The sequence below is a fragment of the Tursiops truncatus genome, chromosome 7 (genome assembly GCF_011762595.2).
Source record: "Tursiops truncatus isolate mTurTru1 chromosome 7, mTurTru1.mat.Y, whole genome shotgun sequence".
NCBI lineage: Eukaryota > Metazoa > Chordata > Mammalia > Artiodactyla > Delphinidae > Tursiops > Tursiops truncatus.
In genome coordinates this window covers 34,848,281-34,871,994 of record NC_047040.1, presented here as the reverse complement: position 1 = coordinate 34,871,994, position 23,714 = coordinate 34,848,281, and the positions used below count along the sequence as shown (strand labels likewise).

The window sequence follows — 23,714 nt, the reverse complement described above, 5'->3', positions numbered from 1 at the left end:
TCCAGACTGTCTGGCCCACAGCAGGAGTCTAAATGTACAATTTCTGATGTCCTTGGGCTATTCATGTCATCTACATAGAAGCTGGGTTTCCACATCTTCCAAACCAAGAAATTAGGGCATAAGTTCTTGAAAGAGCTGCTATTGAAGCAGAATGTCCAAATTTTTAAGAAATCTTGGCAGAAGGAAGCAATATTTGTCTTTTTCCAACTTTAGCAAACCTTTCCAACTTTTTCCAATCTCTTTCTTTCCATAAAGTGCTGTTTAAAACAAGTTTCTCTTCTAAGCTTCAGGCCCTCAGATTCATTCCTGTAGCTGAGCACAATTTTACTAAGGTAATGAAGGTTTTAGGGTCAAAGAAAGGAAAGTATGAGAAGCAACATTATAAAATGAAAAGTTGTTAAATAAACAAGTAGGACAGAATATTGATTGACAGTTACTGTGAAAGTATGTTTGTCTTAGCCACAGCTTACATCAGGAAGTGTCTAGCCAGCAAATATGAAATGTGTATGGGCTGTCTGAGGCAACACATGTGAACAAAGAAAAATTAGCTTTTCTGTAACAATATAAACCATGTGTAGCTCATGAGGCTGACAGGACTATAAGTGAAAACGGTTCTTTGGCTGCTCTACCAACCAAATTCCGTGGATATGAAATTCTGAAAACAGCTGGAAACCAATCTTTTTTTTCTGTTAGTTATTCATGATGTTTCCTTTTCTGGCTGTACTACATGCTTGAAATCCTGCATTTGATTTCATCTGAGTGAAAACTGCAGCCCTCAACAAAGAATCACTCATCCACTCCTCACTGGCTGAGGAATTCAGCAACTTGTTGACAGTTTCCAAGGGAGAGTTTCAGCATATGGGAAAATGACAGTATTTCCCATAATTAAAAAGTTCCTGGTTAACTTAGGAATACACATATGTAAATCATTTAAAAATATTTTTCATTTGCTATAGTAAAAGCTCTTTCCCTTCATTTTATTAAGTTCATATTTTCTACTTAGTTTCTAACCAACATCCTACCAAACGTAGATTAAAGCTGTTCAAAGGGATTGCAGGTATAAATAAGGCAATCCTTTATAAGGTACCTCATATTCATATAACTGTTAGCATTTTTCCCTTTACTGAACAATTTACTACCTCAAGTTTTTGTGCACATTCAAAATGCTATTTAAATAAAAATTCTTCTATGAACAATTTCTCAGGAAAAGCCAAATATGCTTGTACATTAATTCCTTCTTTAGAAATCAAAGTATAGTTGATAATAATTACACTGTATTTAACCATAGATTGGGAAGTGAATCAACAACTTTTTCAATGTTAGCACTCGCTAAGGAAGCAATAGGATTCAGTCTGTGAATGAAAAAGAAATTGCATCAGCAAGTCTAGCAGGGGCAGTAAAGCAGGAGGAGAGGGGCCAGACTGCTTTTTTCCTTTCTCAGAAGTCAGGCAGTATCTGTCTGACCTCTCTGGGGTCTCACGAGCCATGTCTCTGAATTACTTTAAACAACTTGACAAGTTATATAACTGTTACCATCATTACTAACGGTAATTGTGGTCATTAGCAACAATCACCAAATTAAGGGATTTCCGCCAGCATCTCCTTTGTTCTGACAGGATAAATTTTGCAAGGTCGGAAATCAGTTTCTGCGCCCCCAAAGACCGCTACCAGGTACAGTTTATAAAATAATTGCGGGAGGGGGCGTTGCCCTGTCAGCAATTTACCCGAGGCCTACGGTGTACCAGGCATTGCAAGTACAGAGGTGGCAGTCACTCTCTAGTAGAAGTCAGACATGTGATCCTAACACCATAATACCTTCCTGTTCAAAAGCTTTAAATATTAAACAAATCCACAATTTGACATCTACTTCCTCCCTCTGGCTTTTCCTTTGATCAGTGCTGCTGTGGCATTCTGTGAAATTAGATTACGTGGCTAAAATGTGTGTGTGAAGGGGCGGGCATTACTGTACAGGCTTTATGTTACTGAACCTCATTTTCTCGATCTCTAAAGGACTGGAAAAGACTACCTTCATTATGTTGTTCTGAAACTAAAAAGCAAACTGAACACAGTGAAATAAAATATATGAAAATACTTCATAAACTAACATAAAGCAATATTGAAACAAAAACTTATTATTTAAAAATACAAATGAAACAAATCCTTCAGTAGATTCCTACTGCCAGCCTTAGCCTCTCCACCTTATAATTAACCAGTTTTAATCAGGGCAAACCAGATTTCAACACAGATTGCCTGGAAGGACATAGTCAATTATCTTTTTTAATATGAGCGGTACCTAAATACTCTACTTACCATTCAGAATTTCTGTTGCGTCCTCTGATCCAACAACTGCACAAACCTACTTTTCCAAAGTAATGACACTGAATCACTGTTTATAAAACATGCTTTCCTTTAAAAAAATTTTTATTTTCCAGGAAGACCAATGGGTTATGATGAGTTACCAACTCTTATGCTTACGGAGTCTGGTATTAGGAAAAACGTGTCTTCATGCGAAATGAACCTAATCCCCAGGGAACCACACCCAAATAAAGAAATGTTCAAGTTACTGGAGCATTCTGAAGTTGATTTTGACTCCTGATACCCATAAGGGATGGTTTGTCCCTATCCACCTCAGCTGAACCATGGCCCAATAGTTATTCCAAAAACTCTCCTCTTATAAAAGCCAAATGTGCTCAATAGACGTCCCTTAAACTACTTGATGTAAAGAAATGCAGGCTGTTGACTGAATCAACCATGATTAACCTTCAACATGTTTCCTTTCCAGACAAATGTTTATTATGTGTAAAATACACGTCTATTAGTATAAAATTTTCTTACATGAATCAGCAATTCAAAATGTTGTAGATCAAACAATACCAATAATATCCTAAACGGAAGTTCTCAAAACTCACTATGGTCTTTAATTTTCAGAAGACCTGGATTCTATGTAATAGTATTTTGCAAGGTGACTGAATATTTTATATATTCCCCAGGGGAATATCATTCATGAATCTTTAGTTTTAAATATTCACTTTTTCTAGCCAAATAAACCACTTACTTTAAAAAGGCTGCTGGTATTTGGATAGCTATCCAAAATCGGTTTAACGATTTCATACATTAACTAGATAAGAAAGCAATTTTGTGAGCAAAAATAGATAACCTATATAAACGAACAAGCTTTCAAACTACCAAAGGGCTCCAAGGCTTAAAAATAAGTACAGTCACAGAAAAATGTCACTTTTTACGGAAAGGGTTTTTTTATTTTGTAAAAAGTAATGTTTTGAGTATATTTACTTTACTCTTTTAAACCAGTAAAAGTACAATGATAAGCACTGAGTAAAAAGTACCTTGCTTTATGAACTTATTTTTAACACACTGACGGCATACTGCTCACTGAAGATAGAAATATGTGATCCAATTATAAAACATAACATGTACGTGTAAACACATACAACTAAATAGTTGTGAAAAAATAGAAGATTAATCAAAATACTCTGTTTTAAAATATTAAATTCAAGTTATGTGGAAACTGTATGATAAAAAATCATATTGTATCATCAGAATAACTCTTTAATGGTCATTTCTGAAAAAAAATATTAACTTTAGTTAAAAAGTTAAACTTTCTCTTCAAAGTACTTTCAAAACTTCACTACCCAAATGAAAAAATATTTTAACAGTTCATTCCATGACATGTTATATAGTTCTTATTCCAAGAAATCTTCTTGCGAGGTATAACTAAATCTGCTAGGAAAAGAGTAAGAAAAGCCAATCTAGGAAAGAAAATTGTTCCATTAAGTGGAAGTCAAAGTGTGATCTCAAATTATTGTCTTTTTTCCCCCTCCCCCTCATTTCTTTTCATGCTACCTTTTGAGACTGAGAGTGCCCTGCAGGGAGTTCACCTTGATCTACATTTTCTCTCAAATCTCCCCCCATCTGGGACATAGCACTGGGAAGCACTAATATCACCCTCTCTATTTCACCAGACTGAAAGCTAAGCCCAAATCTCACTCCTATCCCTGGGCTGCAATGAGTAACATTAAATAAGTGCCTAAAATCTATAATTATTTCAGCAACAAAGTGGACTTGCTAGGGATGATTTTGCTCTACTGTTTTGTTGCCTTAATACCAATTAAACATTAAAAAAAAAAAGCCCACACACATTAAAAAACCTGAAATTAAAACCATCCCTAGACAAATAATTTAAACGTTGGGAAAATGAGAAGTAAAAATAGGCCCAACCACTTACAGTCTCCCTCCTCCATTCCTACTTCACACAATTCACCCTAAATAGAAAGAAACAAGTTTTCATCCTGACTGCATCGGGAAAGAGTGCCGCTTATTTGTATTAAACAGGTTGTAAGCTCGGAGAGGCAAACGGGACACCCTGAGTCCCCGTTTCCATCAATCGGCCTGGCCCTGCCCGTTCTCAGTCCGCGTGCCCAGGGCGCTGGCGGCGTCGGGGTTCGGCTCTGTGGGCCCTGCCGGCCTGGCCACGGTGCAGGCGGGCGTTGAAGGCCCCGTAGCGCACAAGGGAGTCCGCTTCAGTTTTATCACTCGGTGCGGGGTGGCCTTTTTGTCGCAGAGCAGAACCTTAGCTGGAGGTGGGTGCATGGCCCCGTTCTCAGCACCCCCGGTCTCGTGGGCAGCCTGGGGATGCCCGGGCAGGCCTGTGCCCACCGGGGACGGGGCTTTCAACGGTGCAGAGCGCTGAGCTGCCCTTCCTCCTGCAGCCGGGTTCACGGATGCCCGGGACCAGGGCTGCGGTACACTGGCCGGAGGCACCCTGACGGAAGCCGAGTTCTTGACTTTAATTTGGGTGCTGGTGGAAGGCCCCAAAAATCGTACTGGCTTAGGACCAGTCTTACAGTTCACGCCTCCTTCTTCCTCTTCATTGGGCGCTATCAGTCGCCTGTAAATAGAGAAGCAGGTTCTTGTCAAACAGCTGGTCCTGTAAACCAGCAGTTACAGGTTATGTAACTAATGAAAACGTCTCCAAAGTCTACCTTCAGGGTGAATAAAAAGGTTTTCGTCAAGAATTTGAGCCAAGAGGTATCAACCTACCTCATCTCTCATCTCCCACCAAGGTCAATAAGTAAATTAGCAAGTTTACAAAAGATTGTTTCAACTGGAATACACTCTTTCAAACTCACACATAATTTTAATACCAGCAAGTTAAAATTTGGAGCGTGACACTGGAATTACACAGCACATTACTCAGTTCTCACAAATTCTGATGTGATCCAGAGGATAACCAGGAGTATCTCAAGTTGTTTTTCCCAGAATAGCAGTTTCAAGAGATTTACTGAGGAAAAAAGGGTTTCACAAATAAACTTGAGAAATGCTACTGCATATGTTATTCTCCTCCTAAAGCTTTAAACTCTATATTAACAAATTAAAGATTCTATACTAAAGACACTTGTTTAGCTTTGTTGAATCCATATTTCCCAATCATTCTGTAATGCACCCTTTGGCACCCAGTAAAATTATCATGCTATGGAACACATTTTGGGAACTGCTAGAATAGTCGAACTCATGGTATAGTTAGACGGTTTTTGAATTCGAGAAGTATTGGACAAACCTTCAAAGATTCCTCAGCTGAGCTGCCATTCACTATAAAAAGCCTGAAGTGGAAACACTGTTTTACCTTATTTAATTTATTTTTTATTCATTTTGTTTAAACTAAAACAAACAAACAAAAAACAGTTCACCCATTTCTCCCACTGCCCCCCCCCCCCCCACCTCTGGCAACTACCAAACATTTCCCTGTCTTTTTGCTTTGGATTTTGTTTGTTTGTTTGTTGTTTGTTTGTTTTTAAGATTCCACATAAAAGACAGCTCATATGGTATTTGTCTTTCTCTGTCTGACTTATTTCACTTAGCATAATATCCTCAAGGTCCATTTGTTGCAAATATATATATATATACACACATACCACAATTTCTTTATATCATCATCCATCAATGGACACTTAGGTTGTTTTTATATCTTGGCTATTGTAAATAATGCTTTAATGAACATGGGGGTACATATATCTTTATGAGTTAGTGTTTTTGCTTTCTTTGGATAGACACCCAGAAGTAGAATTGCTGGATCATATGTTAGTCCTACTTAGAATTTTTTGAAGAACTTTCACATTATTTTCCATAGTGGCTGCACCAATTTACATTCCCACTAACAGTGCACAATGGTTCCTTTTTTTCCACATCCTTGCCAACATTTATTTCCTGTCTTTTTGATGACAGCCATTCTAACTAGCATGAGGTGATATCTCATTGTGGTTTTGATTTGCATTTCCCTGATGATTAATGATGTTGAGCATCTTTTCATTACCCATTGGTCATCTATATGTCTTCTTTGGAAAAATGTTTATTCAGATCTTCTGTCTATTTTTGAATCAGATTGTTTGTTTTTCTGCTATTGAGCTGTATGAGTTCTTTATATATTTTGGATATTAGCCCCTTATCAGATATATGATTTGCAAATATTTTCTACCATCCAGTAGTTTGCCTTTTCATTTTGTTGATGGTTTCCTTTGCTGTGCAGAAGCTTTTTTAGTTTGATGTAGTCCCACTTGTTTATTTTTGCTTCTGTTGCTTTTCATGTCTGATTAAAAGATCATCACTAAGACCTATGTCAAGGAGCTTACCACCTATTTTTTTTTCTAGGAGTTTTATGGTTTACATTCAAGTCTTTAATCCATTTTGAGTTAATTTTTGTGTAGTATGGTGTAAGATAGTGGTCCAGTTTCATTCTTTTGCATGTGGATATCCAATTTTCCCAACACCGTTTATTGAAGATACCTTTCCGCATTGTATATTTTTGGCTCCTTTGTTGTAAATCAGTTGGCCTATATATATGGGTTTATTTCTGGTCTCTCTCTTCTGTTCCACTGATCTGTGTGTCTGTTTTTATGCCAATACCATACCATTTAAATTACTATAGATTGGAATATAGTTTGAAATCAGGGAGCATGATGCCTTCAGCTTTGTTCTTCTTTCTCAAGATTGCTTTGGCTATTTAGGGTCTTTTGTGGTTCCATACATATTTTAGGATTGTTCGTCCTACTTCTGTGAATGTCATTGGAATTTTGATAGGGATTGCACTGAATCTGTATATTGCTTTGGGGAATACAGGCATTTTAATAATATTAATTCTTCCAATTCATGAATAGGGACTATCTTTCCATTTATTTGTGTCTTCTTCAATTGCTTTCATTAACGTCTTACAGTTTTCAACATACAGGTTTTTTATTATCTCCTTGGTTAAATTTATTCCTAGGCATTTTATTCTTCTTGATGCAACCATAAACTGGATTTTCTTAATTTCTCTTTCTGATAGTTCATTATTAGCATATAGAAATGCAACAGATTTTTGTGTATTGATTTTGTTTATTAGTTCTAACAGTTTTTTGGTGGAGTATTTAGGGTTTTCTATATATAATATCATGTCATCTGCAAACAGTGACAGTTTTACTTCTTCCTTTCCAATATGGATATTTTTAATTTACTTTTCTTGCCTAATTGCTCTGGCTGGGACTTCCAATACTATGTTTAGTAAAAACAGTGAGAGTGGGGGTCCTTATCTTATTCCTGATCTTAGAGGAAATGCTTTGAGCTTCTCACCACTGAGTATGTTTGCTGTAGGCTTGTCATATAAGGCTTTATTATGTTGAGGTACATCCTCACTATACCTGCTGTGCTGAGAATTTTTATCATAAATGGATGCTGAATTTTGTCAAATATCTTTTCTGCGTCTATTGAGATGATCATATGATTTTTGATATGATATAAAAACCATTTGATAGATTGTTTCCAGTTCAAGATGACAACATAGGAAGATACTGAACTCACCTTCAACGGACACCCTGAGTTTACAGGGTGTCCTGTATATATGGAACAGGACAATTTCCTCTTAAATATGGAACAATTTCCTCTTAAATAAAACCTAAAGGCCGGCTGAGTGACAACTACATATTGGGCAACTGAGAAGAAAACAACATTGAAGCAGGTAGGAGAAGCTGGAACACAATCTTGCCATAAACCCGTCCCCCAATGCAGTAATCCGCAACCAGGAAGAAAGTCAAAACCTGCATCTTCTCCCTAAGGAGGGAAAGATTCAAACCCCATATCGGGCTCCCCAGTTTTTAAGACATGCACTTGAGAGATGAGCCCCCAAAACATTTAACTTTGAAAATCAACAGGGTTCAAGTCCCGAGGCCCACAAGACTATAGCAATCTGATAAACAGCTCTTCAAGGGTCCACATGCTCAGATTCACCCACCCCAGGGCCCAGTTCAAAAGCGGCCAATTGCACTCAGACTTAAACAGTAAAGTAGCTCACCTGCTGATAGAAAAGTGCTGGCCTGAGGGGCAGGCGTCTAATTTAACACACACATCTAGAAGCCTGCTGGAACACTCTCTGGGAATGAAGACTAGCAGGTACCATCTTCATGCTCTCCCTTTGCTGTGCTCCAGAGCACCAGTATTTCCCGGAAGAGAGCTTTTACACTCATCTGGAACCCTCACTTTTTATGGCTCTTAGCCAGGGGACAACTCCTGATTGCCTGGCTCTGGAGGCCAGTGGAGCTTGCATTCCTGGTCCCATGGGACTGTAACAATTGGTGTTAACCCAGAAAGGAGCTCATAGCCTTGTCTGGTACCCCAATTTTTGCAAATGCTGCCAAGAGACACCTCTACGTTGCATGGCTCTGGTGGCCAGTAGGGCTTATGCTTGTGGGTCCCACAGGACTGTAACCAATGGAGAAAGAGTTCTTAAACAGCTACCACCCCAGCACACAACAAGAGGCAACAGATCCAGAAGCTCAGTCTTTCCGTGAAGGAGGTCTGTTAGCTGATCATCATGACTGCAGCCTGAGGGGCAGACTTCTAATTAAACACGCATCTAGGGGCTGACTATAATCTTTCCCAGAGACCTCATAGGGTGGGTGCTATCTTTGCACCCACCTTCTGCCACACTCCAAAGTGCCAGTGTCTCCTGAAGGGGAAATTTACATGCAGCTGTAGAATACAATAACTGAACTGATAAACACACTAGAGGGGTTCAACAGCAGACCAGATGAAGCAGAAGAAAGGATCAGTCAACTCAGTCAGGGCAGTGGAATTCACCCAATAAAAGCAGGAATAAAGAAAAAGAATGGAAAAAAAGTGAAGATAATTTAAGGGACTTAAGGGACAACATCAAATGGACTAACATTCACATTATAGGGCTCCCAGAAGAAGACAGAGAGAAAGGAGAAGAAATTTTATTTGAAAAAATAATAGCTGAAAACTATATAGCTGAGAAAGGAAAGAGACATCCAGATCCAGGAAGTCCAGAGAATTCCAAACAAGATGAACTCAAAGAGACCCACACTAAGACACATTATAATTAAAATGTCAAAAGTGAAAGACAAGGAGAAAATCTTAAAAACAGCAAAAGAAAAATAACTTGTTATATAAAAAGGAACCCCCATAAGACCATCAGGAGATTTTCAGCAGAAATTTTGCAAGCCAGAAAGGAGTGGCATGATATATTCAAAGTAGTAAAAGAAAAAAATCCAACCAAGAATACTCTACCCAGCAAAATTACCATTCAGAATTGAAGGAATAATAAAGAGTTTTCCAGACAAACAAAAGCTAAAGGAGTTCATCACCATTAAACTGGCCTTACAAGAAGTGTTAAAGGGACTTCTTTAAGCTGAAAAGAAAGGGCACTAATTAGTAACAACACATATGAAAGAATAAATCTCACTGGAAAGGTAAATATATAGTAAAGGTAGTATATTAATCACTATAAAGTTAGTATAAAGGTTAAAAGAAAAAAGTAATAAAAATAACTATGATTACAATAATTAGTTATGGAATACACAATATAAAAAGATGTAAAATATGACACCAAAAACCTAAAACGTGGCAGGGGATAGTATAATGTTGAGCTTTACAATGGAATCAAACTTAAGTTGTTATCAACTTAAAACAGACTGTTATAGATACAAGTTGTTATATGTAAGCCTCATGGTAACCACAAAGCAAAAACTTATAGTAAATACACAAAAGATAAACAGAAAGGAATATAATCATACCACTAAAGAAAGTCATCAAACCATAAAGGAAGAGAGCATGAGAAGAAAGGAACAGAGACGAACTATAAAAACAATCAGAAAACAATCAACAAAATGGAAATAAGTACATATCTATCAATAATTACTTTAAATGCAAATGGATTAAATTCACAGAGTGGCTGAATAGATCAAAAAACAAGACCCATCTATATGCTGCCCACAAAAGACTCACTTAAGTGTAAGGACACACACACACTGAAAGTGAAGGGATGGGAAAAGATATTCCATGCAAACCAAAAGAAATCAAAAGAAAGCTGGAGTAGCTATACTTATATAAGATAAAATAGACTTTAAAACAAAGACTGTAATAAGAGACAAAAAAGGGCATTACATAATCTTAAAAAGGTCAATCCAACAAGAGGATATAACATTTGTAAATATTAATGCACCCAAAATAGGAGCACCTAAAAAATAAGGCAAATATTAACAGAACTAAAGGAAGAAACAGAGAGCAATACAATAATAGTGGGAAACTTCAATACCCCACTTACATCAATGGATAGATCCTACAGATAGAAAATCAATAAGGAAACATTGGCCTTAAATGACATGTTAGGCCAGATGGACTTAACAGATATTTACAGAACATTCCATCCAAAAATAACATAGTACACAATCTTCTCAGGTGCACATGGAACACTTTCCATGATAGATCATGTGTTAGGCCATGATATGCGTCTCAGTAAGTTTAAGACAACTGAAATCATATCAAGCTCCTTTTCTGACCACAATGGTATGAAACTAGAAATTAATTACACAAAGAAAACTGGAAAATTCACAAATACATAGAGATTAAACAAGTTACTGAACAACCAATGGGTCAAAGAAGAAATCAAGAGAGAAATCAAAAAATACCTTGAGACAAATAAAAATGGAAATGTAACATACCAAAATTTGTGGGATGCAGTGAAAGCAGTCCTAAGAGAGTTCATAGCAATGTTTACCTCAAGAAATAGGATAAATCTCAAATAAACAACCTAACTTTACACCTCAAGGAACTAGAAAAAGATCAAACAAAAGTTAGCAGAAGGAAGGAAATAACAAAGATTAGAATAGAAATGAATGAAATAGAGACTAAAAAGACAATAGGAAAGATCAATAAAACTAACAACTGATTTTCTGAAAAGATAAACAAAATTGACAAACCTTTAGCTAGATTCACCAAGAAAAAAGAGAGAACTCAAAATCAGAAATGAAAGAGGAGATGTTGAAACTGATACCATAGACATACAAAGGATAATAAGAGGCTACTATGAACAATTATATGCCAACAAATTGGACAACCTAGAAGAAATGAATTAATTCCTAAAAACATACAACCTACCAAGACTAAATCATGATGAAATAGAAAATCTGAACAGACCAATGACTACTAAGGAGATTGAAATCTCCTAACAAACAAAAGTTCAGGACCAGACAGCTTCACTGGTGAATTCTACCAAACCAATTCTTCAAAGAATTAATACCAGTCCCTCTCAAACACTTCCAAAAAACAAAAGAGGAGGGAACTCTCAAATTCATTAAGACCAGTAGTACCCCGATACCAAAACCAGACAAGGATGCCATAAGAAAGTTACACACCAATATCCCTGATGAACATAAATGCAAAAAATCCTCAAAAAAAAATACTAGCAAACTGAATTCAACAATACATTAAAAGGAACACACATGATGATTTACTCCAGGGATGCAAGGATGGTTCAACATCCACAAATCAGTCAATATGATACACTATACCAACAAAATGAAGGAAAAAAGTCACATGGAACATTATTTTAAATGACCTTAAAACTGTCAAACTGTCAAGCAACCACTGTCAAAAGCCTGCCTGCTCCTTCCACTGCTTCCATCAGTTTCACTTCATGAAGATCACCTTCTGAACATGTGTAATGGCAATCCTCCAAGTCTTCTTCCTCTGACTCAGCACTGTTGTGTTTTCAGAGGCAAATATAAGATACTGAACTCTGATTTTTGGAAATGGGATCATAATAGCATAGTGATTTGAAATATAATATATTCAACCTCAAAACTCTACTGAACATAACTAAAATTTTGTAGGTGAGAAATGGTTCTTTGGGACCTCACAAGTGCTTCCAAGTCATCGTTACCTGGTCCATGAATCAAAAATGATACTTAATAAAATCCCAGAGGAAAAAGACAACTAACACAGAGGAGAGTTTCCATAAAACCATTTCTGCTTGCTTTATATTTTGTACACATCTTCCACTGGACTCTAGTCCAAGGTTGCTCCACCTGAGCACTATTGCCATTTGGGATTCAACAATTCTTTGTCATGGGGGGCTGCCCCCTGCATTCTAGGACGTTTAGAAGCAACCCTGGCCTCTACCCTCTGGATGCCAGCAACATCCCCCACCTGACAGTGTCTCCAAACGTTACCAAATATATCCCCTGGGGAACAAAACTGTCCCCAATGGAGAACTACTGCTCTAGACCCAAATAATATTTGCTAACTATAAGTTCGAACACCAAAATAAATGATAATAAAATGAGAGCCTTTAAGCAAAAAGATCTGTTTTAACGTATGATTTACTACTAAAAACTGAATAAAATTCTCTGCACCTGTGAAAGATCCAGAGGGCAAAAGTAAGAAAGCAGTCTGAAATTTCATACGGGCCCTGAATCAAATTCTAGAATAGATGATCAAGAAATCAGAATGTCTGAAAGTCATGAATACTACCCAGACAATGAAAATGAAATATAATTTTAAATGTACTTAAACCACAGTGAAAGACACAGATGTGGAGTGAATTCAGTGCTAATGATTTCATAGAACACAAGATAATACTACTAAATAAAAATGTTATTTGTGGTAACAGGAAGGAGAAAGGGATTCAGAATAAATCACAGGAAATTTCAAATATTAAGTCTAATAAATTTCTTGACTATTGCCAGTAAAATCTGGGATTTCACTTTAGTGGGGAAAAATACTTACCACAGCATTCTCACTGTGTCCAGTAGTATTTTTAAAATCATAGTCTCCCAAAAAGAACATACCATATAACTCAGTTTTAAAGAATTACTTCCACTTTTTACATAGTTCTGGTAACTTTGCATTTGATTTTTTTGTTTATTTTGGCCACGCCACACAGCTTGTGAGATTTTATTTCCCTGACCAGGGATTGAACCCGGGCCCTCGGCAGTGAGAGCACAGAGTCCTAACCACTGACTGCCAGGGTATTCCCTCAAGATTTACATTTTGGGGCTTCCCTGGTGATGCAGTGGTTGAGAATCCACCTGCCAATGCAGGGGACACAGGTTCGAGCCCTGGTCCGGGAAGATCCCACATGCCGTGGAGCAACTAGGCCCGTCCACCACAACTACTGAGCCTGCGCTCTAGAGGCCGCGAGCCACAACTACCGAGCCTGTGTGCCACAACTACTGAAGCCCGCACGCCTAGAGCCCGTGCTCCGCAACAAGAGAAGCCACCGCAGAGAAGCCTGTGCACCACAACGAAGAGTAGCCCCCGCTCACTGCAACTAGAGAAAGCCCACACTCAGCAACGAAGACCCAATGCAGCCAAAAATAAATAAATAAAGATTTATACTTTGATGGTAAGGCAGAATATTCACCTAGGTGATTAATAAGCTCAATGAGGTCAAGAACCATTATTCACTCCCCCAGTAGAGGCAGTAAAAATATAGGTCATAGATTAATTTTTTAAAAATCAACAAAGAACAGATAACCTCTTTCGAATTGGGGCCATGTGACGTAGGCTTCCATGTAAAGGCCGCTCTTCCAGAGTCCAACATTCTATCAGTTCATGAGGCACCCGCCAGTAGCTAACACCTGGAAGATAAAAAGACAATTTAGAGAACCACTGTCCACTGCCAAAGGCTCAGCAACACTTTTGTATAAGACCGGCCAGAAAAAGTTTAAGGTTCGTGATTCCCATTTGATGAAGAGAAGTATAAGCAGGAAGTGCTCCCAAGAAGAGTCAGGGCAATAGTGGCATAGCTCATGACCCGGGTCCAGAAAGAGCTGGCTACCAGCCGCCCCAGCTCTGCCACTGATAACCAGAGGTCGTTATACAGACCTTGGGCAACTGAGTGTATGCTGGTTAAGGGCACAGGCACTGGAGCCAAAACTGCCTGGGTCTGGATCCCATTTCTGTTACTCACTAATCATATCACCTTGGGAAAATTTTCTCATCTGTGAAATGATGACAATAATAGTACATACCTTGCTGCGATAATTAAATGAGAAAATAAAAACAAAATGCCTAGAACAGGGCCTGGCACAGACTTAGCACTCAAGAGATGTTAGGTGCCTTTATTATAAGTCACAGTGTTGGTAGTAATGTGAAAGGATTGGACAGTAGGGGTTCTAACACTTGCCCTGTCTACCTCACTAGGTTGCTGCAATCATCAAATCAGATAAATTTTGTGAACCACTCTGTAAGAGGCAACCACTATATGAATATGAGGTATCAATACCTTATAGGCATCTTTTCAAACAAGAATAATCTGTGTTAATGTGGCAGGCCAAGATTCCAGTCAAATTCACTTAATTTTTAAATCTGATACGTTTCTTTGTTTAAATTTATTCTATTGAAGTATAGTTGATTTACAATGTTGTGTTAATTTCTGCTGTACAGCAAAGTGATTCAGTTATACATACATACATATGTGTATGTGTATATATATATATATATATTTTTTCATATTCTTTTCCATTATGGTTTATCACAGGATATTGAATACAGTTCCCTGTGCTATACAATAGGACCTTGTTGTTTATCCATTCTATATATAATAGTTTGATATGTTTCTGATTGAAAGCTGAAAATGTATTCCTTTTTTTTTTAAATTTATTTTTGGCTGTGTTGGGTCTTCGTTGCTGCGCGCAGGCTTTCTGTGGTTGCAGCGAGCGGGGGCTGCTCTTCGTTGTGCTGCGCGGGCTTCTCAGTGCGGTGGAGCATGGGCTCTAGGCGCGCGGGCTGCAGTAGCTGTGGCACGCGGGCTCAGTAGTTGTGGCTTGTGGGCTCAGTAGTTGTGGCACGTGGGCTCAGTAGTTGTGGCTCGCGGGCTCTAGAGCACAGGCTCAGTAGTTGTGGTGCACAGGCTTAGCTGCTCCGCGGCATGTGGGATCTTCCCGGACAAGGGAACGAACCTGTGTCCCCTGAATTGGCAGGCGGATGCTTAACCACTGCGCCACCAGGGAAGTCCCTGAAAATGTATTCTTATGAAGCTTAAAAACCTTATGCTAAGTGAAAGAAGCCAGACACAAAAGGTTATATATTGTATGATTCCATTTATATAAATATCCAGAATACACAAATCCACTGAGACAGAGAGCTGACTGGTAGTTGCCAGGGGCTGAGGGGAGAGGGGAATGCAGAGTAACTGCTTAATGGATACTGGGTTTCCTTTTGTGGTGACAGAAGTGTTTTGGAACTAAATAGAGGTGCTGGTTACACACACTGTAAATGTAGCAAATGTCACTGAAATGTATACTGTAATTAATTCTATGCTGTGTGAATTTCACCTCATTTTTAAAAAAAAGAACCATAAAAATTATACATAGACACATTAAAAAAGGCTTAAAGAATGATGCTGAATAAAAACTGCTTGGTATTAAAAACAACAGTAACCTTTAAGTCCCAAGAAGGAATCTGGTGTCTTCTTTTTTAATCATTAAAGGGCTAGTAATAACAAACAACTTAGCAAGCTGGGCACATAAGTTATTATATATAATAGACATGTCCAAATACTCGAAGTCTATGGACCTCATTTTAAGACAACAACTTTCTAGAACTGCTTGATCATACTCCCAAACCTACTTATGCTACAAAGCCATCACCAAATCTCATCCATTAAGTTTTTATTTTTAAGTCAGGTTTATTGAGATATAATTTACATAAAATAAAATTCACTCTTTTTAAGTACACTGAGTTTTGACAGATGTATACAGTCATGTAACTATGGCCACAATCAAGATACAGAACATTTCTATCATCCCCAAAAAGTTCCCTCCTACCCTTCCACAGTTGATGCCCTGTCCTCCATTCCTTAGTTTTGCCTTTTCCAAAGTATCATATAAATGGAATCATACACCACATAGCCTTTTGTGTCTGGCTTCTTTACCATGATGCTTTGAGTTGATATATGTATCAATAATCATCTCTTTTTATTTCTGAGTATTCCTTTAAATGGATATACTGCAGGCTTCCCTGGTGGCGCAGTGGTTGGGAGTCCACCTGACAATGCAGGGGACACGGGTTTGTGCCCCGGTCCGGGAAGATCCCACATGCCACAGAGCGGCTGGGCCTGTGAGCCATGGCCGCTGAGCCTGAGTGTCCGGAGCCTGTGCTCTGCAACGGGAGAGGCCACAACAGTGAGAGGCCCGCGTACCGCAAAAAAAAAAAAAAAAAAGGATATACTGCAATTTGTTTTTAAGACTTTCATTTTTTTCCTGCCTATAATTCACATTCATTGTACAAAACTTGGAAAATATAGAAAAGTATATATAAAAAAAAATAAAAATCACTTCTAATCCGAAAACTAGGAATCGTGGCTCATGACATTTTGATGTATCTCATTCCAGTCTTTTTTCTATTCGTATGATATGCACATAATTGAAAACACATTATATTTAATTTTGTTTTCTGCTTTTGACCATTTCTTACTTTATCATGCACACTCATCAACATAAAAAGTTATTCAAAATAATTTTATTTTATCATTATTATTTTTTCAGCCACGCAGCATGCGGGATCTTAGTTCCCCAACCAGGGATCGAACCCATATTCCCTGCAGTGGATGTGTGGAGTCCTAACCAAAAGACCACCCAGGAATTCCCTCAAAATAATTTTAATAGCTATATCCATCTATAACCTGTGGATGTGCCAATGTGTATTTAACCCTGTATTATAGACATTTAGATTGCTTTTATTTTTTCCCTATTATGAATAATGTTTAGTTGAACATCTCTGTTCATAAGCCTTTGTCTGCATTTGATTTTGTCTTTAAGGTAGATTTCTAGAAGTAGAATTATTGGCTCAAAGAATATGAACAATTTTGATGCTATTGATACATACTGATAAATTATTTCCAAAAAAAGTAATATGAACTTTATTCCTGCCAAGAATTCATGAGATCTTTACTAATCTGGTATATAAAAAAATAGTTCTCATTTAATGTATAGTTCATTGATAATGAGTTTGAACCTCTGCCACATTTATTTCCTTTTCTGGGAATTTTATGGTCATGAATCTTATACATTTATTTGTAGTAGGGTTGAGCTGGTTTTCTAATGAATTTAAATAAACCCTCTTTATTATAAGGGTAATCTTTGTCCAGTTAATGCAACACTTTTATCCAAGTTTTTTATTAGTTTCTAAATTTTATTTATAATGTTTTATGTTTTAAAGTTAATACATTAAATATTATGTAATCAAACTTCTTTGTCTTTGTTTTATTTTAAGCTTATAATTTCTTTCCCTATTAAGAAATCAGTTATTTGCTTACATTTCATTATAGTCTATAATAGTTTCATTTTTCATTCATAAATCTACCTGGGATTATTTTCATAAATGATGTGAGGTTAAAGTTCTGTTTTTCTCCCAAATAATCTATCCTTTTTTATTGGTATTTAATGCTTTCTTATCACATAGTGATTTTATTCTTATAAATTTAATGGATTTTACTCCTGATCTCTGCATCTATTCTTGTACCAGAAAGACACGGTTTTATTAGTATAGAGCTACATATAGTATTTTGGCCATCAAACAGAGTTAAACTCATCCCTCTAATGACTTCTACTTCCCAAAATGTTTTGGGGTATTTCACCTGTTTATTCTTTCAAAGGAATTTTAGGATCATTTCCTCAAGATTCCCAAAGAGGTCCATTGATATTTTGGTAGGAATTGTGTTAAACCTATAATTTAATCTGAGAAACACTGACATCTTTATAATATTCAGATTTCTCATTCAGGATCATGGTATGTCTCACAGTAATCTTCATCTCTTCTTTTTTATAGATGGATAGATGGATGGATGGACAGATAAATACATTTTAGCAGTTTTCTTCGTAAAGGACCCAAGCATTTCTTGGTGGCGCAGCCTAGTTATTTTTGTTTATTGCTATTGTGAATGGGATTTTCTCCTATAATTTCTAATTAATTTACCAAAAGTAAGCTGCTAATCTTTATTTATATTGTATCTAGCTAGTTTAGTCTACTAAACTCATCATTTGAAATACCTTTAGTCGATTATTTTCGGGTTTTCTACAAAGACATACTGTCCACAAATAACAATAACTGTCTTCTTCCTTTCAATAGTTCTTTCTCTTACTTCTGTTTCCTGTATTATGGCTTTCCACAGGCCCTCCAGAACTTTGTTAGATAACAATGTTACTCTATTGCATGCTTTCTAAAAAGTTAAAATCAGTCACACGCTTTGTTAAAGTCAGTGATCCCAGCTCTCTGCTCTAGCTTCCTGAGTCAGTGTAGAAAGAAACCCAGCCAGGCCCTCCCAAAGCTTCCCAGGCAGCCTGCTAGTCCAGCGGCACAAAAGGAGACAAGAACACCAGGGGGGTAGTTCTTCAACATAAGCCCAAGTGTCTCAAAGTCAATTCAATCTCAAGTAATAAGCTTAAAGAGAATAGCATTTTGTTCAACACACTTCATCCTATCTGTTTGAAGGGCGTGATATGAAAAGAAAAAGGAGGAAAACTGAGTGGGGCAAAGTTGAGGAAAAAAAGGATTGGTACTAGCATCCTGCCTGAAAGAGGAACAGCTGATAGTTTTAAAAAGACTCTTCCTTTCCTTATTCAATCTTACATGACTTGCAATGTCTGTTTCTACCAGCTTTTAAGATCATTTGAGGACTGAGATGTGTCTTATTTATCTTTGGACAATTTTAGGACTTAATTATAGTGCTTGCACCTAATTGACACTCAATACATGTTAATTAAGAAAAAAAACTTTGGCATAGAACAGTTAACCCTCTGTGATCTTTAAGCAAGTGGCATGTCTCTCTGAGACTTCTTCTCCTCTTCAATAAAATCGTAAACCAGCATACAGGCTTGTTTTAGGACTAAGAGATACTGAATGTAAACTACATATCACACTGAATATCAAGCAGCATTACTATTATCAACTCACATAAGCAGCTTGGTAAAGACAGTCAAATTTCAAAGTGTGCATTTAAAGAATATTTGTTTTCTAAGGGCTCTTTAGATATCTTCCCAGCATGATTTTCATTTTCTCTCTCTCCCTTTATTTTTTTTTGATTACACATTTTATGCTTAATTTAGAGGTATACTTCCTAGGACAATGCTAGGTACACAGTAGGTGCTACAGAAACTCTTTTTATTATTTTTTTTGTAATAAATTTATTTATTTATTTTTGGCTGTGTTGGGTCTTCGTTGCTGTGCGCGGGCAGTCTCTAGTTGCAGCAAGCGGGGGCTATTCTTCGTTGTGGTGCGCGGGCTTCTCATTGTAGTGGCTTCTCTTGTTGTGGAGCATGGGCTCTAGGCACGTGGGCGTCAGTAGTTGTGGCTCGTGGGCTCTAGAGCGCAGGCTCAGTAGTTGTGGCACACGGGCTTAGTTGCTCTGTGGCATGTGGGATCTTTCTGGACCAGGGCTCGAACCCGTGTCCCCTGCATTGGCAGGCGGATTCTTAACCACTGCACCACCAGGGAAGCCCCAGAAACTCTTTTTAAATTGAACTAAATAAGCATAACTAACAAAAGTGTATTTTAGGTTACTGTATTGTAGATTATTAATAATACCTAGCAATTCATGGGGTTTAAAAATTTGTAAGTAAACTGCCTCAGTGTTACTATAAGGTGACAACTACCTGGACCCACACCAAAAACATTTTCTCAAAAAAAGAAATGCTGTATTTGAACTTGCTTTGTCTTATTAAGGAAAAGTCTACTTTCTGCCATGAAATGAAAGAATTGTACTGTACCTTTTCCTTCCCAGGCATCAAAGGCATCCATCATTTCCTTCAATTCTGCTACTGAATAATAGCTCCAAATATACTGAACATTATTTCCTGCCTCCCTAGAAATATTACAAAAGGTAATGAAAATATACTACCTAGGTATATATACAGCTAATAGACACTCAATAAGTACTTGTTAACTAAGGGAAAAAAATATGTAGGTAATGAGTAGTTGTTCTTCTGTGATCCTTAAGCATATATATATATATATATATATATATGTATATATATATATATATTCTATATACGACATACTAGATGAGTATAATATACTATACTTACGTACTAACCTACATTTAGTCTCTTTTTACTGCGGTAAAGTATTTGTTAATTTCACAATATAAACTGTGCAGACAAATCAACAAATCCTTAAAATAAGTTTTCTTAAAAAAATCACCTAACTCCAGTAAAGTTAGAAAAGGTTCAACTTTGACTAAAACTTTCCTAGCACTATGTCAGGCACTTATATATCATATACAAACATCCCTGCCTGTAAAGAATTCAGAAAATGATAACATATTAATTATCTAAACAGCAAGCTCATGTGGTCGTGCATTAGTCACTGGCATGTGACCCAATCCAATCTCTCAGAGAATTAAAAAAAAAAATTTTGCTAAGTGAATTGACTAGTATAAATGAGATTACAGGGAAAATATTAACAGAATAACCCTTAAGAATTTAACATGTTCAAGGCATAGAATTTTAAAGTTGGGAGGGACCAGATGAAAAGTCTTTCAGCATTTCTCAAACCAGGACACCAAGACACAGGCCAGTGCTGGGTCCCTCAGTGGGCCTGCTGACTTCTAGGCCAGGCTTCTGTCCCTGGACTATAGTGGAGGGGAGATACCCAGGCATGTGGCTTTTCTTTTCTTTCTTTCTTTTCTCTTTTTATAATGCCTCTCAGGGGATTCTGATGACCACTCCCAGTTGAGAACCACTGTACTAGACCACGTAGATGGCCTATTGCTTATACAGATGTGAAATGGTCTGAATTACAACCTCCTCATGAAACAGGCCTATCTCGACAGCTATGAGATTCACTCTGTCTGTTGAGAGGTACTGGCTTCTTTCCTAGTCAACCACATATTCCATTCAATAACACCTCTTAGAAGAGACCAAGACTTTATTTTGTTCCTTTTCATATTTAAATGCAGACATACCTTTTAAAAACGCATTTACTGTGAATTCTTCCTCCCAGCTGCTTATCAATTGCATCTGTTCCATCAGTTTTTGTGGAATATACACCAATAATTCTACTCTCACAGCTTGCACCAGATGTGTTAAGATAGTGGAGAACCCAAACTGTTGGTTTATTGCAAACTAAACCATACGAATCACAGAAGTCTGTTAAAGCCTGGGGCAAAAAAATATATAAAATTTGAATTTAATTCTGGAGTAAAGTCAAAATGAATTTGCTCTATTACTTTCATGTAAAGCTGTAATTTCAGCTGGTCATAACGGAAATAAAAAGATTATATATCTCAGCCTACTGTTTATGCCTTTAAAAACCAAACCATTTGTTGAATTTGGGGTATTGGGGGAGGTGAGGCAAATTACCACCCAAAAACCCAAAACCTTCTCAGCTAGAGAATCTTTTTCCACATGGAAATTATGTTTTACTTCCTCTTCCTTTAGACTCACTACCAACATCATTTTAAAATCTTCATATAATAAGCAAAAGTTAAAATTCTTTCTTTTCCCTTTCTTTTCCCCCCGATTTTCCATTTGACTCAATCTTCCTTTTACCTCCTACTGACTTGCCCCATAGTTGATACTTATTCTTAACTCCAAATCCAATCATGGATTTACCAGATTAACTTGTTCTTTTACACTGAAAGATATGAATATATGAACTCGATATATACTGTCTGAACTCATTTGGCATTTATCCACCTATTCACTCAATCACTTGAATACTAAGTACCTATGTGTGAATAATAAGCACTGTCTAAGGCCTTGGAGACATAATGGTGAGCAGGAGACAGGGTCCCTCCTTGAGTTTACAGCTGATGCAGAAGACAGACATTAAATAAGCCATCAGCACACAGTGTAAGAAGTGCTACTAGGTAAGCCTACGAGGTGCTAAGGGGCACAGAGGAAGAGGGCTTCACCCAGTGGAGTGGTACAGGCCTTCCCTGGGAGAAACAGCATTATTGCTGTGAGCTCTCTGAGGACAGGCACTCTTTTCTGTTCTGTTTTGTATCCCAAGTCCCTAGAAAAGTACCTGATACAAAGGAGATGCTTAATATTTACTGACTCAGTGAAGGAAAAGAGGACCCTAACATGTGTTGCATTTTCATTTAATATTGCCATCTAACTCCTGTATTGGCTTTTATCTTCACTTGCACATCTATGAAAATCACCAACAACATTATAAACCATTCAAGGGCAAAAACTGCATGTCATATTTCTTTGTGTCCCACACAGTCCCTAGAACAGGGTCCTATATGTCAAAAACATTTGAAATAAATAGGAGTTGGCTGGCAGAATGAATGTTTGCATGCTGTGTCTGTTGTGCATACAAACCAAGAATGAAAGACTATAAAGGTGAATGTTAATCTGTCCCAACTTTCCAGTTAGGCTTTTTCAGCCCCACTCTGCAGATATGGCAAACAGCATCAAAAGACTGTTCGACAACTCAGTTTATAAATAATTCCAATAGCAGAACCCATACAACCATGCAAATTCCCAAAGGGGATCTGGAACCAAATCAACTTTCTCTTCATGCTGCACTCCTAATAACCATACTGTCAGCTTGCTCTCCTAAACACTGACATCCAACTCAAAGAATTCAAACCAATTCAAACCACTTTTCACTATGAACAATTATCTAGGAAAAATATTTTTCTTAGATGTTCAAGGTGCTAATTAATAGTAAATATAATACTTATCAATAAGACAAAACAGATGAAGCTGTTCAAGTCATGTAAAGACATTTCAAATGTGATTTAAAACAGAAGCATCTTAAAAAAAGATTTACTGATCTCAAGGTGAAGTAATCAAACTAATGTTTTAGCTTAGTAACAAACTGCTACACTCACTAAATCAGGTAAGGGATTTTATACAATCTTTTATTTATCATGACCATCCTTTTAAAATATCATTTCAGTAAATGAATTAATCCCACTATACCCTCACATACTACAGTACTGCTCTTAATTTAAGAAGAACTTCAAGAGAAGAAGAGTTCTATTTAAAAAAGCCATCAGAAAGTGTTAAACATTCAATGAGGAATAAAAACTCCATAAACTTTTGGGTGGCGTGGTAATACACTTTCCTAGAATACAATTTTGGCCTTAAAAAATGAGTAGTGGTAATTAAGAAACATGTCTTCAAAAACTGTAGAGAAGTAACAATATGTTACTAAATAACCAAGAGATCACTGAAGAAATCAAAGAGGAAATCAGAAAATACCTAGAGAAAAATGACAATGAAAACACGATGATCCAAAACCTATGGGATGCAGCAAAAGCAGTTCTAAGAGGGAAGTTTACAGCAATACAAGCCTACCTCAAGAAACAACAAAAATCTCAAATAAACAATCTAACCTTGCACCTAAAGGAATGAGAGAAAGAAGAACAAACAAAACCCAAAGGTAGTAGAAGGAAAGAAATCATAAAGATC

At 37.2% G+C, this 23,714-nt stretch overlaps 1 protein-coding gene across 7 annotated transcripts in view; it reads right to left on the bottom strand.

The window, feature by feature from the left end:
* Positions 1-2,403: 2,403 nt before the first annotated feature.
* KCTD18 (potassium channel tetramerization domain containing 18) overlaps positions 2,404-23,714 on the bottom strand; it is a 38,304-nt gene continuing 16,993 nt past the window's right edge. For 6 of the 7 annotated variants that reach the window (XM_073807423.1, XM_019939182.2, XM_019939183.3 and 3 more), the window contains 4 exons: positions 21,251-21,444; positions 20,055-20,149; positions 13,823-13,925; positions 2,404-4,906 (listed from right to left, as the gene is read on the bottom strand). In XM_073807423.1, coding sequence (XP_073663524.1) covers positions 4,399-4,906; positions 13,823-13,925; positions 20,055-20,149; positions 21,251-21,444 — 900 coding nt within the window. In that variant the 3' untranslated portion in view covers positions 2,404-4,398. The remainder of the gene's footprint in view (positions 4,907-13,822; positions 13,926-20,054; positions 20,150-21,250; positions 21,445-23,714) is intronic. The other variant, XM_073807427.1, reaches the window with a different exon arrangement.